Source organism: Archocentrus centrarchus, chromosome 1 (genome assembly GCF_007364275.1).
Source record: "Archocentrus centrarchus isolate MPI-CPG fArcCen1 chromosome 1, fArcCen1, whole genome shotgun sequence".
NCBI classification, from domain to species: Eukaryota; Metazoa; Chordata; class Actinopteri; order Cichliformes; family Cichlidae; genus Archocentrus; species Archocentrus centrarchus.
This window is the reverse complement of record NC_044346.1, coordinates 33,006,127-33,022,535: the sequence shown is the minus strand read 5'-3', so window position 1 is coordinate 33,022,535 and position 16,409 is coordinate 33,006,127. Positions and strand designations below refer to the sequence as shown.

The window sequence follows — 16,409 nt, the reverse complement described above, 5'->3', positions numbered from 1 at the left end:
GTGGAGTTTGCATGTTCTCTGTGTGCCTGCCAGAGTATTTTCCAGTTTCCAGAGACACGCATGTTACTTTAATTAGTGATTCTAAATTGGCATAGGTGTAATGTAGAGTGATTGTCCTCATAAAAGCCCCGCCTCTCCACATGTTCATTATGCTCTCCATTATGGACAACCCATCTCACCCACTCCACTCCACACTAATGAGGCAGCAGCTCCTTCTCCCTCACACTGATTCAATCTTGCTGCCATAAAGAATGCTTCAGGAAATCATTCCTGTCGTTCTCTATAAAACTGTATAATAACTCTTCCTTCTGTGACAGGTGAACACACCTGTCAGAACGTAAGATCCCACACAAATTTGTGTATCATACCCTCTTGCTGCTGTCTTCCAGATTCTTTGTGTACATATTCTAATTCATTCTGTATATATTACATATTATTTATTAATGCAATTTGCACTACTCTCTTGTGCAATGTCAGCTTTAATATAACTCCTCTTTAGCTACATTTTTAGATTTTATCTATTTTTGTTTCTATATGTAAAGTTTTGCACTCATCATTGGCCCTGTTTATTTGATGTTTATCTATCTATCTATCTATCTATCTATCTATCTATCTATCTATCTATCTATCTATCTATCTATCTATCTATCTATCTATCTATCTATCTATCTATCTATCTATCTATCTATCTATCTATCTATCTATCTATCTATCTATCTATCTATTGTTAGGGATTATTTTTTACTCAATGAATAAAAGGATAAACGTTTAAAAGCAAACTCCAATAAGTTAATTAATAAACAGTGGATCAACCAAATAATAAACAATTAAATAATACATTGGACAGAGAGCAACAGATAGAAAGTGCCTGACTAACTTCTCAGTCTCCGTACATCTTATCTTGGAGGTCTGGCCACAGTACATACAATTAAAACATCGCCAATGTCACCATGTTCTGTTATTAATCTGGACAAGATTGCTCTGTAAGACAAATTAAAACATCAGGGGAGAAGATATGCTTTATGGCTTTATCGCTGATGAGAGGAATCTGGGTCATGAAAAACCAGCTTGGACAAGACCAAATGACGAAGGCCGACTCACAGCACCCAGACTCTGTTTATGTGTAGATAGTGGCAGTATAAAATTGTTACGTTTAGCTTAGAGCAGTACTCTTCTGGGGAGGGAGCCACAGGCAGCTGCTGAGAAGGTCTGTCTCTCCCTCAACAAGATTTGCCCACATGTACATGTGATTCCTTCTGATTCTTTAATAGATTAAATGTTATCATTTTTAAATTAAAGTGCTTCAGGTGTCTTCCTTCACAAACAAACCTGTCAATCTATCTATCTATCTATCTATCTATCTATCTATCTATCTATCTATCTATCTATCTATCTATCTATCTATCTATCTATCTATCTATCTATCTATCTATCTATCTATCTATCTATCTATCTATCTATCTATCTATCAGCTGGGATAGGCTACAGCACCCACTCCACCCCAAACTGGATAAACACAAGAAATTGCATGGATGGATGGATGGTTAAGAAAATGGGTGGTTGGACTGTTTTCTATCAGTACACAATATCGCAGATAAACGATTTAAAAAGAAGCTTTGTGTAGGTGCACATAACAGAACAATAGCCCCCTCTAGTGGCTGGCAGGTCGCCAGACACCCCCACTTCGCTGATGTCTGGGGTAGAGATTCAGGGAAGGCGGTTCAACCATCAGCCCCAGTGAACAGAGGTGGGTCTGTTATTGTTTGTCCTTTTATATATATATATATATAAATTGCCCACCGTGAGAGGACTCACAGGCATTGAAACACCAGAAGGTGTTCGCTTAATTAAAAAGAAACGGACTCTCCCATCAATTAGACAGCACCGGCTTTTTGTTCCCGTCTGATATGGCGATAGCCCACGTAGCCACGGAGTACGTCTTTTCGGACTTTTTGTTAAAGGACCCTACAGAGACGAAGTACAAAGGCATCCGTCTGGAGTTGGCGGTGGACAAAATAGTCACGTTTCTGGCGGTGGGACTGCCATTGTTTCTCATCTCGCTCGCTTTTGCCCAAGAGGTGTCAGTAGGTGAGTTGTTAAATGTGTGAACATCCTCAGAGGGGACAGTTTTAGGATGTGGAAAAATGCAGTCCCGTCAGGAAAACGTATTCCACCGCAAATAAAACCAAACTGACATAGAGTGTAGGGGTGAAGCTCTGTGTTTTACTATGCAGAAAGAAAGAGGTGTGGATACAGGAGAAGGTGTGGTTTTGAGTATCCACCCTTCCGCCCCTTTCGCTCCCAGACAGTGAGGCAGGCATCCTGCTGCTGCGGCAGCTGCTGCAGGGTAAAACTGTGGTGTGAGAAAAGACACAAACACACAAGCTTTATCTGCATACCTCCCCTTTGAGTGTAAACAGAAATCTTGCTCCATCAGCAGTTTCACAAATCCACATAATCCCCTTAGGTCACGATGCTCGTAGTCTCTTTGTATATTTAGTCTCTCCAGCACCCATCCAGTCCTGTAAGAGAGCCAAGACTGGATGGATCATTACTCTGCCAGCCTTGTGAGAACTACTGTTGTGCTTCTGAGATTGAAACGCAAAGTGGTTAAAAATCCAATATTAATGCTCCCAATTAAATACAGTGTGGAAGTCAAAAAAAACGAGGTGCAGGGAGGAAAGTGTTCTTAATTAGAGAACTACTGAGCTTCTGGCTAATTTTAAAGCAGAAATGGGATGCCATAACATGGCATAACATAACATGACTGCAATACCAATGTTTCTTTTGAATGTATATACTCCTATCCACTGAAGTCTCTCCTTCTCAGGGATGTTGTTGGTATGATGCCTAAACAGAATCAAGGGCTCTGAAACAACATGCTTCCAAGGTGCACAGCGAAGAAGATAAGGTCTGAAGAAGTTAAAGCTCCAATGATATTAGAGTATAAAGAACAACTTTATTGTTAACGCAACATGTTTTGACTTGCAGTGTGAAGACCCACTCTGCCCTGCCTTCATTTTGGCTTGTTTGTGTAGCAGGTCTCCTGCAAGCATTAGAGGGCTGGAGTGGCTCGTTTTCCAATCAGTGACACTGGCAACACCTGGGCCCAGTGCTCTGTATAAGTTCTCACAGAGCAGTTCATGTAGGGCTTTCCTCCTTGAGACACTTCTTTGGCTTTTGGTTTGACTTCTTGCATTTGACAGTGTTGCATATATTATTTCTTCACTCCTGCAGTCACTGCTACTACTGATTGTACTGACTACACACATCATGGTTAGTTTAAGTTCTGCTTCTGTTTAAACGACCTTTTAATTGGCATTTGTGTGAATCTCCATGCGGGCCATTTCGTGACATGCAGTCATCATAAAAGACGGCTATACAGTATAAGAAAAAATACAGAACAGCCAGTCATATACACCCACATACACATTTGCCGATGATTCACCAACAATGAAACATAAAACAATGTAGTGCTATGAAGTAACAGATTTCAGTGTTGGTGGCATATTGGTTTTACTATCTTCTTAAAAAATAAAATAATAATAATTCATCCTTTAGTAGCAGCTCCTTGACCATTAAGTAAACTACAAGTTTAGTGAGTAAAAGTCATTACAAGTTAAAAACCAGGCAGGAAAACAAAGTAACAGGTAATCAAAAACCGGCCAAAGCTCAAAGGTAATCTCACAAAGAATGAACAGTGCATTGTTGGTATATATATATATATATATATATATATTATATAATCGGGAAAGTGGATGTATGTGAGTCAGGAGGAGGAGTAGATCAGGCACTGGCAGGAAAGATGGGAGAGGTAAATCTCAAACAATTCAATTTTATGCCTCGCATTCTACTTTTAAATATTTTAGGAACCACAAGTAAACCAAGCAGTCTGAGAATGAAGAACAAAGAGTTAGTGCATGACAACAGGACCACAGACTGTATATATAAAAGAAGACAGGACACCAGAAAACAATGATATTTGCATATGACATTTGCACTTTTGCTAAAGATTAAGGGGTTATTGCATCTGATGCTATAGCTGATAGTTGGTGTGGTTGTATTTCATGAACATTTTTTGTTTCAAAGCTGTGCTCCCTGAGTCAGTGTTTGTAACAGATTTTATAATATGACAAAATGTTCCTGTCTGTTGAGTATCAGGGTCATTTTTTTTTGTGTGTGCATGCCTGATTAAATTCATGTTGTGTCCCAGTCACAACAGGGGATGGCATAGCTATCAGCACAAAGTATGCTGAATGCAATTCAAACCAACTTGACCATGAATGCAGAAAAGAGAAGGTTGGCAATTGTTAGTCATTTATTTTTCTGCATAAACAAAGAACCCATCAACACTGAGATTCTTCATTTTCCTCATCAGGCACCCAGATCAGCTGCTTTCCTCCCACTAACTTTTCCTGGAGACAGGCTGGATACGTGGACTCCTTTTGTTGGGCAGCGGTGCAGCAACAAGAAGACAGCTCACCACTGTGGCTACACAAGGTACAGGCTGGTGAAGTTATGGCCGAACGCAGTCTAGTAACTACACTGGAGAGATTTGTAACAAAGGTGCAAGATTATGCTAAAATATAGGAATATGTAACACAGTACATAGTCTTTAAAAACAGTACTTTCATATTTGTGCAATATATAGTTACACATATGTTCACATATGTGTAGCAATATATTGTTACACATATGTGTAACATATGTTCATTTATACTTGTGCAATGTTCTGAAACATAATACTACTTTGTAACCTAAGTATACATACCTTAATGTAATTCATGTTTATAACTAATGCACTGTTGATTATATTTTAATTTTTTAAAATTTTGTGGTATACTGGCAAAGACATTAAATTAAATCTAATCCATTTTTTTTCTAATTCTGTATTAATGATGTATCTACAGATTAATACCTCTGTTAATAAATTAGCTGTTCATTTCTAAAATAGTCAAAATAATTTTCATAGCCAAATTTCTTCAAATAGTTGTCTTATTAGCTATTACATTAACTGTAATGAAATAAAAATGTCAAAATCTCGACAGAAGTTATGTACATTACACATTTTTTAAAAAAAGATTACTTTGTAGTTGCTGCAACACTACACAACATTGTATAGACCCACATCACAATAATTCTAGGATCATTAAACAGTTTAAGTATAGACATTATAAATTAATATTAGCCAAAGTAAAGCTACTTGAATATTTCTCCTCCTTTCTGTGACTTCCACAGTTCTTTCCATACATCCTGCTCTTACTGGCCATCCTCATGTACATCCCTGCCTTGTTCTGGCGTTTCACAGCAGCTCCGCACCTCTCCTCTGACCTCAGCTTCATCATGGAGGAGCTGGACCGCTTTTATAATCGTGCCATCAAACTAGCCAAGAATTTGGCATCTTTAGATAGCAAGGATGCACCAGAAGGCACACAGAGGTAAACACCTTGTTATCACCTACAATCAGTGTACTCACTAACTTTCTCCTGTAGTTTTTGGCAGGTGATTCGACTGGGAGACCCTTTTTTCAGTATTTTCTGACAGTGTGTTGCTTAAAATGTTGGTCTAACTATTTTTTATTATAGTACGCACTATCTTGAACTTTGATTAGAAACTGCACATATGAGGCCATCAGTTTGAACATGCAGTTTATAGAGATTTGTATTCATGTAGAGCAGGGCTCTTCAACTCTAGGCCTCGAGAGCCCCTGTCCTGCAGGTTTTAGATGCGTCTCTGCTTCAACACACCTGAGTGAAATATAGAAGTCATTAGCAGGACTCTGGAGAACTTGACTGCATACTGAGGAGGTGATTCAGGTGTGCTGGATCAGGGACACATCTAAAACCTGCAGGACACCGGCCCCTCGAGGCCTGGAGTTGAAGAGCCCTGCCCTACACTCTGTTTTTCAGCCACCATCTCCCAAGAGAAAGTCCTGCATTTATAGCTGTAAAATGCTTCATTTGTTATTTGTTATATAGCTGCTAGTTGGGTCTTCCTGTTATTTGCTGGTAAGCAGGTAGTGCAACGATCTGAAACCATTTTTGTTTTGGTTTAGTTTTAGTTTTGGACTTTTTGCATCTTTAGTGCCACCTTGTGGTAGCGGTAAGGAAGCAACGATGGCAGGGAGTGGTGCACTTCCTCTCCTGTTGAACACACAAAGATCAGTGAGAGTCTGTTTCTGCATTTTCTTCATGCAGTTATGTTTCTTGCTTTTCATAAACATTGAAAAGAATGTATTTTAAAAACTTAAACTCATTTTATCTCATACTGAATGCCCATTTACCTTTTTGCTGCTGCAGTGCTTTGGACCTGACTGAGGGCTGCTTTAAATACCCTTTAGTGGAGCAGTATTTGAAGACCAAGCGCTTTTCTCACAGACTTGTGATCAAGTACCTGGCATGTCGGGGACTGACTCTGCTGATCCTCCTGTTGGCATGTATCTACCTTGGCTACTACATCCAACTAGCTTCTCTCACAGATGAGTTTCCATGTGACCTGCGGACAGGAGTGCTGAAGAACGACAGCATGGTGCAGTCTCCTGTTCAGTGTAAGCTCGTTGCAGTGGGCGTCTTCAGGCTTCTCAGCTACATCAACCTGGGAGTATATGTGGTTCTTGCTCCGTTAGTGGTGTATGCCGCTCTTGGACCAGCACGTCAAAGCTCTAGCTTCCTTCGGCCTTACGAGATGCTGCCAGGATTTGGTGCTCTGGGTCTGGTCACCCCCGTCTACAACGATCTCAGTATCTATCTGCTGTACCTGCATGAGAACCTGAGTGCCCTCAAGTCCTTTAAGTGTCTGCAGGTGTGTCTCAAAACTAAAAATGTGCGTGAAGCATGGGCACTTGTTTTTGCTGTTACTTTTCCTTAGGAAAATAAAATAAACGTCTCATCTACAGGTGCTTGAGTTGTTGCAAGAGGCTAATGATGAGGGGTTTGACACCATGTGCCTACTGCGATCTCTGGGACAGGTGAAGACTGATGTTTTAGACAGTAAGAAGATGTGCTCTTACAAGGGCAACAGAGAGACAGATAAGGCTGAAGAATAATTACTCTCAGGTAAGGAAGAACTCCTGGTCTTTTAATGGCAGCTAAAATAAATGGACTGGATTTAAACTCAGACTTATTTTGTCTTCTTCCAGTGCCTTGTTACCGCCGATGAAATGGCCTGATGAGGATAAATCCTGCTTTGATGGAAAAGAAGAACCTGGACCAACTCCTTTGGGCTTATTTTTTTTTTTTATCTAAGTTGCTGTAGCATATTGACCTACAAACCTGTAGTATGACCAATTCACAGTTGCTGACCACAGGCATTTTTCTAAATGGACTTTCCCAGTATTTCCTCTTTATTGCTGTACATATTAATTTGCTCAGGATCCAAACTGCCTTCCAGTTAAAGCAAGCCATGTTCTTCGAACAAATTTTTCAGATGCAACAGCCTACTTCCTGCTCTTCATTATAGAATGAGAGAAGATTCGTACCACTTTGCTTATATTAATTAACGTGTAATTATTGAAAATAAATGCAGACTGTGGTGTAAAACATTTTTGTCTGTAAATGTGTAGTTATCAGCACTGGCAAACTGTATGCGATGTACTTTGGTTTGTGCTTGCGGAAATTAAAACATGATCTAAATTGTCCAAATTAATGCACTAAAGGCATCTCATTTTACATGAAAGCTGAATTGATATTTATTTAAGTGATAAAATGCTAATGATATCATTGCCAAAGACTTTCATGTATGATACAATTAAAGAATGACCATTATAGAGTCTTTTTTTAAAATTACTAATATGCACTTTATTAGGTGCACCTTGTTAGTACCAGGTTGGACCCCTTTTGTCTGCAGAACTGCCTTAATTTTTCATGGCATAGATTCAACATGGTACTGGAAACATTTCTTAGACACACACACACACACACACACACACACACACACACACACACACACACCATTACACCTTCTGTAGTGAACAGTTGATACAAGATAGGATGGATCCATGTTTTTGTGTTGCTTACGACAAATTCTGACCCTACTGTCTCAATGGCTCATCAGAAATCGAGACTCATCAGACATTAGAACTTTATTTACAGTCTTTTGTTGTCCAATATAATGTGTCCATGCAAACTGTAGCCTCAGTTTCCTGTTCTTATCTGACAGGAGTGGCATCTGGTGTGGTCTTCTGCTGCTGTATCTCATCTGCTTCAAAGCCGGATGTGCTGTGCATTCAGAGATGCTCTTCTGCATCCCTCGGTTGCAATGAGTGGTTATTTGAGTTACTGTTGCCTTCCTATCAGCTCAAAGCAGTGTGGTCATTCTCCTCTGACCTTTGGCTTCAACAAGGCATTTTCACCCAGAGAACTGCCACTCGCTGGATATTTTCTCTGTAAACTCTAGAAATGATTGTGGGGAAAAATCTCAGTGGATCAGCAGTTGCTGAAATACTTCGAGCAGCCCATCTGGGAACAACAACCATGCCACATTCAAAGTCACTAAATGACCTTTCTTTCTCATTCTTATGCCCACTTTGAGATTCGGGTGGTCATCTTGGTCATGTCTGTGTGCCTAAATGTATTGAGTGGGTGCCATGTGATTGGCTGATTTGATATTTACATTAAGCTGATGAACAGGAGTACCTAATAAACTGCTGAGTATTCATAATAATAACAGTACAAACTTTTACATAAAAGCATCATGGAACCCACTAGTGTTATTGTATATGTTTTCCCTACATAAACAGTTCAAAGGATGTGTCTGTGTAGATTCTCAGTTATCCAGGTCATAGTAGTCTCTGGAGCTTGAAAAAGGCGACTGGACTTCTTTTTGTTTCTTGAAGACGTTTCACCTCTCATCCGAAAGGCTTCTTCAGTTCTCAACCAAATGGTGGAGAGACCCAGGTATTTAAACCCCTGTGGGCGTAGTCCCCTGGAGGTGGTTATGACCCTCTATTGATCATGTGCTTGAACACATGTGCCCAGGTGTGAAGGGGGCGTGGGTCATATTTAATCAGTGGTTTCAGTTGAAACCAATTTAGGACTCCGCTCCATTGTTTCCTGTGGCCTATTGAGGTCACTGGAACAAAGGTGTGAATGGGGGTTGAGACGTCTGGGAAGGGAGCTCAGGACAGCACTGTAAGCGGGGGAAAGTTGGTGACGTAATCCACCTCCTCTGTTCAATGATGGTTGTTCACAGTGGACATAGATGGCTTCTTTCACTCCTCTTTCAAACCATCTGTTTTCCCTGTCCAAAATGTGGACATTGGCATCCTCAAAAGAGTGCCCTTTTTCCTTCAGATGCAGATGTACTGCTGAATCTTGTCCTGTCGAGGTGGCTCTTCTATGTTGTGCCATTCGTTTGTGAAGAGGCTGTTTGGTTTCACCAATGTAGAGGTCCGAGCATTCTTCACTGCACTGAACAGCATACACTACATCGCTGATCTTGTGTTTGGCGGGTTTGTCCTTGGGATGAACCAGTTTTTGTCTTAGGGTGTGACTTGGTTTGAAGTATACTGAGATGTCATGCTTGGAGAAAATTCTTCTGAGTTTCTCTGACAAGCCTGACACATATGGGATGACAATGTTGTTCCTCTTGTCCTTCCTATTCTCTGTAGTTTGTGTTTGGCCTTCATTCCTGTGCATCTTAGCTGATTTGATGAAGGCCCAGTTGGGGTAACCGCATGTTTTGAGGGCTTTCTTAATGTGTGTGTGTTCCTTATGCTTCCCTTCTGCCTTAGAGGGAACACTTTCCGCACGGTGTTGTAGGGTCCTGATCACCCCAAGTTTGTGTTCCAGAGGGTGGTGGGAGTCAAAGAGGAGATACTGGTCTGTGTGTGTGGGCTTCCGATAAACTTCAATGTTGAGGCTTCCATCTTCCTCGATAAGCACCGCACAGTCCAGGAATGGTAACTTGTTATCTCTGGTGTCCTCCCTGGTAAAACGTACGTATTTATCCACTGAGTTAATGTGACGAGTGAAGGCTTCTACTTCTTGGGTTTTGATTTTGACCCAGGTGTCATCTACATATCTGTACCAGTGGCTAGGTGCCTTCCCTTTGAAAGAACCAAGGGCTTTACTTTCCACTTCCTCCATGTAAAGGTTGGCTACAATGGGAGACACTGGGGAGCCCATGGCACATCCATGCTTCTGTCTGTAGAATCCATCATTGTATTTAAAATATGTTGTGGTAAGGCAGAGATCTAAAAGTGCACAAATCTGATCTGGGGTGAAGCTGGTTCTGTTCAGTAAGGAATCGTCTTCCTGTAGTCGTCTTCTGACGGTCTCCACTGCCTCAGTTGTAGGTATGCAAGTGAAAAGTGAAACCACATCAAAGGACACCATGGTTTCATCTGGATCCAGTACAAGATTCTGGACCTTGTTAGTAAAATCTGTAGAGTTTTCAATGTGGTGGGGTGTGATGCCAACAAGCGGTGATAAGATGGTGGCGAGGTGTTTGGAAATGTTGTAGGTGACCGAGTTTATACTGCTGATAATGGGTCGAAGTGGGACTCCTTCTTTGTGGATCTTTGGGAGTCCATAAATGCATGGAGTGGCTTCTCCAGGGTACAGGCGGTAGTAAGTGGGGCGGTCAATGGCTTTTTCCTTTTCAAGTTGTTGCAGGCAGCAAACAACTTTTTTCTTGTAGTTGCTTGTGGGATCACGTCTCAATTCAAAGGATGATTGGATGAAAACTCAAGAACATTTTAAAAATGTTTTTAAATGTATTACACGATACATCAAGTGATTCAATCCCATTTTACTTTCCGTGTCTGACACTCGGTCCAGAAATACTGAAACAAAAACGAATAAATCAAAATCTAAAACAAAGCCTAAACAATACAATAAAAAAAAGATAACTAAAGCAAATACCATGTGCACAAATTTTAATTTTAGCTGAAACTCTGTCTTTTCTCCTGAGGTTCTCACGTTTTGACAGACTTTGTTTGCATCGTAAAGTGTTTCCATTATAATCAAATTATTTTCTTTTATTACGAATAAAGTGCATGAAAGACTAGAAAAATTTTATGAACGCACAACAGCAGAAACGGTGTTTGAAGCTCCGCCTTTCCGGGCTACAGGTCTGCTGAATCATACGATTGGGCAATCCTTTGCAAACGTCATCCGTATTGTCCAATGAGCTCCAAGAATTGACGGTTCGTATTTATTTGGTTGGCGAGTCGATCGCCGTGCTAACGTAACGAGGGATTAGTTTGTGCAATTCTCAATACGCGAGTCCAGTAAATCCGTAAAAAATAGCCTCACATCACGTTTACTGTAGCATGCTTTGATCGTTCCCTCATATGCAGGTGAGTGTGTTCGGTTCTGGTTAGAACAGATTTGGAAACACGTATTCAACTAAATCGCCTACATTAGCTTAAGTTAGCGAAAAACTTAGCCAGGGTATATACATTCTCTGAAATTGCGTTTAGATTTAAAAAGTAGCTGTTTTCGCCTTTACACTTCTACAAATAAACTTCAAACCTATTTCTGTGGTTATTCTTTTCATTGGCATCAGTGTGAACGAAAAATGAACGGCGGAAGTAATTTGTGTTCGCTAATGTAGTTAGCATTCGCTAACGGTTTGGTAAGGATGTTCTCTCAAATGAGACAACCACATAATCACGAATCTCTAATTTGATTTAATTCCTTTCCGTCCTTACTCGGAGCAGCAGACATGGTTGAGCCGGCAACAGGCAAGTTTGCATCCCTAGAAGAGGAGCTGGGCTTCTGGAAGGAGCAGGCAGAGAAATACGAGCAAAGGTACCAATAAAAAGGACATAGACTGCGTCTTAACCTTTAGCAACTTTCTGTAGTTATTGTTATATACACGTTAACCGAGTTGTTTTTTTTTTTTTTTTGAGGTTTTTAACATTTCTCTGTCACCAGGGCTGAGGAGGCTCAGGAGGAGCTGCAGGAATTCCAGCAGATGAGTCGAGACTATGAGGCGGAGCTGGAGACGGAGCTGAAGCAGTGTGAGGGTCGAAACAAAGAGCTGCTGCTGGATAATAACCGGCTTCGAGTGGAACTGGAAAGCATAAAGGTAGAAAACCTTGACTGCCTCTGTAAGTAGGCCGTGGCCCTTATGGAGATAGACGAGCACTGATGCTCCACTTAGTGACATTGAGGATTCGGTACAGACACACCTCACACACAGGCAGCTTTTAGCCTACCCACATTCAGCATGTCATTGCTACTGCCACTAGGAAAATTGCTGCCTGGGTGTTAAGCAGCTGACTGCTATTTTAGTCAGTGGTCCATGGGGAAAGGAACATAATGGAGAAAGTAAATGCAGGGTTGTGTTCCAAAAATGCTCAAATGTGGGGAGAGGGAACTTTCTAAAGGGTTTGTTGTCTCAGAGTCTAAGAAATGGCTCTTATTAAAAATAAGAGCTACGTTGATTAGTCTGCCATGACCCTGGCAAAGCTGGCACTGTCAGTGTCACTTAATTTGACTTTGTGCTCTTTTCAGGAGAAATTCGAAGTCCAGCAGTCTGATGCTTTCAGGCACATATCAACACTAGAGGAAGAGCTGGGACAGACCAAAGCAGTTAGAGATCACCTGCAGAAGTATATCAGAGAGTTAGAGCAAGCCAATGATGACCTGGAGAGAACTAAAAGGTCAGTGCCTAATGGCAAAGAAACTTGATCCATCCCCACACAGGGACGTATTGAGACTTACCAATATACAAAAAATATGTTCTCTCTGCTTGTCTCAGGGCTACTATCATGTCTCTGGAGGACTTTGAGCAGCGGATGAACCAGGTCATTGAGAGAAATGCCTTTCTTGAAAGTGAGCTGGATGAGAAAGAGAACCTGCTTGAGTCTGTTCAGAGGCTCAAGGACGAAGCTAGAGGTATACACACACTTATCCACTCAAAGCAGCTTCTCAGGTTCACGAGAACTGCTGATTTCTCTTACTGTTGACTCAGTGAATTTTGATAGCTGGATTAATTCAGCAAATCCTGTGTTTATGTCCTATCTGTCCTTGTGTTTTTTTTTTAGTTTTATATTTGATCACTATTAATTTATAGTTGTTATAGGATATGTTTTAGCTACTAACCTAACTAAAATGATTTAATGGGTTTTACAAATGTTTTTACAAATCTGTGTTTGACAATTTTTAAATGGGTTTAACCCGTCTTTATGGACAGCTATAGGCATATATTTCAGTGTAACATGGTGTGGAAATCCACTTGGAGAATCTTTCTGAAGTGTGGAAATCTATTACAATTAATATGTCACATTTGCTTTTAATGTGTTGTGAGAAACTAAAGCCAGCAGGTGGTCATCGGGTTTCATCGGGCACCCAGCTGACCTTCACCTGTAGTTTTGTTTGATCAGTGGCTGAGGATGTTGAAATGGTAGCAGGCAGTCATGTAGGTTGTCTCTTTCTCTCTCTTTTTTTTTTTCCCCCAGTGCATTTCATTTCTCTCTCCATAAGCAAAAACAATTAGACTGATGAAAAGAAAAAAACCAAAAAAAAACCAAATGTAAATCTTAAATTGCTGGTGGCAATTTTTGCTGGAGGCAATTCCAGAGACAGTCTTTTGATATTTGTTAGATTGGAAATCCGGAAGGTGCATCTCTGACGGCAGTTACTTTAATCTCACTGTACTCCAGTCAATCTTAACACCATTAGATTGTCTGTTTATGCCACAGACGATATATTCCCACAGTGTTTCCCACACACAGACTTTACTTAGGCTCAAATATATTTTCAAGCTCATTTTAGCATTTTAGCATTTTAGCATTTTTTTTTTTTTTTTTTTAAACTTCATCTGTCCCAGAGAATGAAAGAATGGATTTATGGACAATCACCTCCATCTTATTGAGTTTATTCACTGCTAACCAGCTAATAATTGTTGTACGCATGTGCCTGCCCCATACGCCAGCTGCATCTACAAATATAAACGAATCCTCTGGGAAACTGATGGGTTGTTGGTTAGAAGTTTCTTCTGTTTGTGGCAGACCTTCGCCAGGAGCTGGCTGTACGACAGAAGGAGAGACGGCCATCCAGCAGCCTGGGCAAAGACACAGATCGTCCCGATATGGTGTGTTCCTCAGCGGGTAACCCTGTTACACCCTCCAAACCTATCAGCTCATATGTCACAACCCCAGCTTCCAACATCCGGCGAGGTAATAAAAAAACTCTGTTAGTAACTACACTGATCTATCAGCTCTGTATTAACACACCATGCGCCTACCTGCTTATATCATTTTTTTGTTTTAGGTGATAATCTAACAGGGACCCCCCTCACTACATCTGCTAGAATATCTGCACTCAACATCGTCGGGGAGCTACTGAGAAAAGTTGGAGTAAGAAAGTTACTAATCATACTGCAAGTGCTGTGTTTGAGGTGTGTATGTATTAGTTAACTGTTTATGTATTCATCTGTTTATTAATTTTAATCCTGCCAGAATTTGGAGTCCAAGCTGGCATCCTGTCGAGACTTTGTGTATGACACGTCTGTCAACAGGCCGGCGCTTACAGCTGGTCCTGGGAGTCCTTCGGGTTTAGATGCAGGCCCAGAGCTCCAGGCTACCAGCCTGAGCCCTCCCCCTCAGTACGACAGGTGAGGAAATTGAGAATTTCCACTGCAAGATCAATTTTAAGTGTTTTTTTTTTTTTTTACTTAAAATGTGCAAGGTTGTGTTTCATTGTGCGCTGTCTGATAAGTTGTAGCTCATAACCCATTACAGTTCAGTTCCTTATAAACCTTTCAATTTATTACAGACATTTTTATAGGTAGAACTTGTTGTCTTGCTTTTAATCCCTTGAGCTATGCTATTTGTGAGCCTCTTCCAAAAGTTGCAGAGCATTACGATGAATTTTGACCTGGAGCTATGAGCACACTAATGCCAAAAAATATGAACTTGGTCCACTTGATTGACTTGATTATGGAGCCAGACTGCACCTAGGAACTGCAGGTTTTGTTACTTCCTTGTTAGCTTCATTTTTCAGCATTGGAAGTTGCCTCTTGGTAGTTAAGTAGCTTTGTTCTTACATTTTTTTTTGTTGATGTTGTTGTAGCTAGCAACCAGTGGGTAGATTCATCACTTCTACTTTTGTGATAGCTGTACTTCATTACAAACTAACAGACAGATATTTTTTTTTTTTTTTAAATATAACTTGATAACTATTTGAATATTTCAAAATCTACAGATGGTCATGATACTTTACTTTTACTTTCATAAGCTTGATAATAGTGTTTGGATCTGAACAATATAATGCACAAGGAAACAGGAAAGTGCATCTTGGGATATGTAGGTCTCTACACCAATTATAAGCTGTGCATAGACTGTGGTTTAAAAATGGATGTAGCCTCTGGACCTGAAAAGCCAGTAAATGAGAGCCTTAAACCCAGGTTTTTGTCGTGGTCAGCAGGGAGTGTCTCCAGTGGTTACAAAATGAACTCTGATTGTAAAGCAGTCTATGGGAAAATGATGCTCCGTTATTATATTGTGAATTGGAAAGTGTTGCTTTTGCTCATGAGTTGGATTTTGTTTTTCAGTTTGGTGAAGCGGTTAGAGTTTGGACCGGCTCCTCCAAGAGGGCTCTCCCAGGGTGCCCAGTCTCCACAGGGAGGGGTCAAGATACTGTTGTGAGATGGGGAAGAAAAAAACTCTCTCCCCACCTTCCTCTCCCCACTCCCCCCTCTGCCCTAAACTTGGATCTGAGCAGTCTTCCTTGTTGCCGTGTGTGCTGCTGATTGTGGTTGCATCGTGCCCTCACAGAGCAAAGAGAGAGAGGCTTCATGCATCAGCGCACAGACTTCTGCTCCCTCAGGCGACCGTATCACAGAAGGCAGCACTACTCGCAGCATATCCACCATGTGTCTGATGCTGTGGTAGGTAGCATCTAAAACAAACAAAAAAACTCATGATGGACCTTCTGTGTTTTCTGTGGTTGGATCAAGTACAGCAGGGCTTTTTGAACATTTCTGCTCCAATGTTACTAATTTAATGCATTGGCCTAGTCATCATTATCCACATTAAGGGACAGTTATATTAATTAAAGGCCCTGGAAAGTGACCAAAAAACTGGAGTGGTGTTTATGGAACAGATGAGCAAATATTCGTGTTTGTGACCAAGTCAAAACCAAAGCTGTGATCAATCTAAAAATTGAAAAAAACAAAACAAAAGCAATGGGTTAGGCTTTTCTTTCTCTGATATTTTGTCGAGCTTTGATGGTGGCTTTTTCTGTTTATCATTTTCCATCATGTATGGAACAGGATAGATGGATATGTGGCAAAATATTTCCGACTGGGTGAATGAATGAGCTGAGAATGAATTACCGTATTTTTCGGACTATAAGCCGCTACTTTTTTCCCACGTTTTGAACCATGCGGCTTATAGCCCGGTGCGGCGTTTCTGTGGATTTTTCTTTAACCACCAGGGGGCTCTTTAGCAGGATATG

At 40.7% G+C, this 16,409-nt stretch overlaps 2 protein-coding genes across 2 annotated transcripts; both read left to right on the top strand.

Annotated features, from left to right (window-relative positions):
* The first annotated feature begins 1,682 nt into the window (after window positions 1-1,682).
* Window positions 1,683-7,607, top strand: LOC115785581 (pannexin-1). The gene is made up of 6 exons (XM_030737325.1): window positions 1,683-2,088; window positions 4,379-4,500; window positions 5,239-5,438; window positions 6,300-6,801; window positions 6,896-7,055; window positions 7,139-7,607. The coding sequence occupies exons 1-5, from the start codon at window positions 1,908-1,910 to the stop codon at window positions 7,043-7,045; spliced, it is 1,155 nt and encodes a 384-aa protein (XP_030593185.1). The 5' UTR covers window positions 1,683-1,907; the 3' UTR covers window positions 7,046-7,055; window positions 7,139-7,607.
* A 3,530-nt stretch (window positions 7,608-11,137) lies between these two features.
* LOC115789708 (nuclear distribution protein nudE homolog 1-B) lies at window positions 11,138-16,409 on the top strand. The gene is made up of 9 exons (XM_030743230.1): window positions 11,138-11,299; window positions 11,663-11,753; window positions 11,880-12,033; window positions 12,462-12,610; window positions 12,709-12,845; window positions 13,961-14,128; window positions 14,223-14,308; window positions 14,411-14,565; window positions 15,505-16,409. Exons 2-9 carry the CDS (start codon window positions 11,668-11,670, stop codon window positions 15,596-15,598), a joined length of 1,029 nt encoding a protein of 342 aa, XP_030599090.1. The 5' UTR covers window positions 11,138-11,299; window positions 11,663-11,667; the 3' UTR covers window positions 15,599-16,409.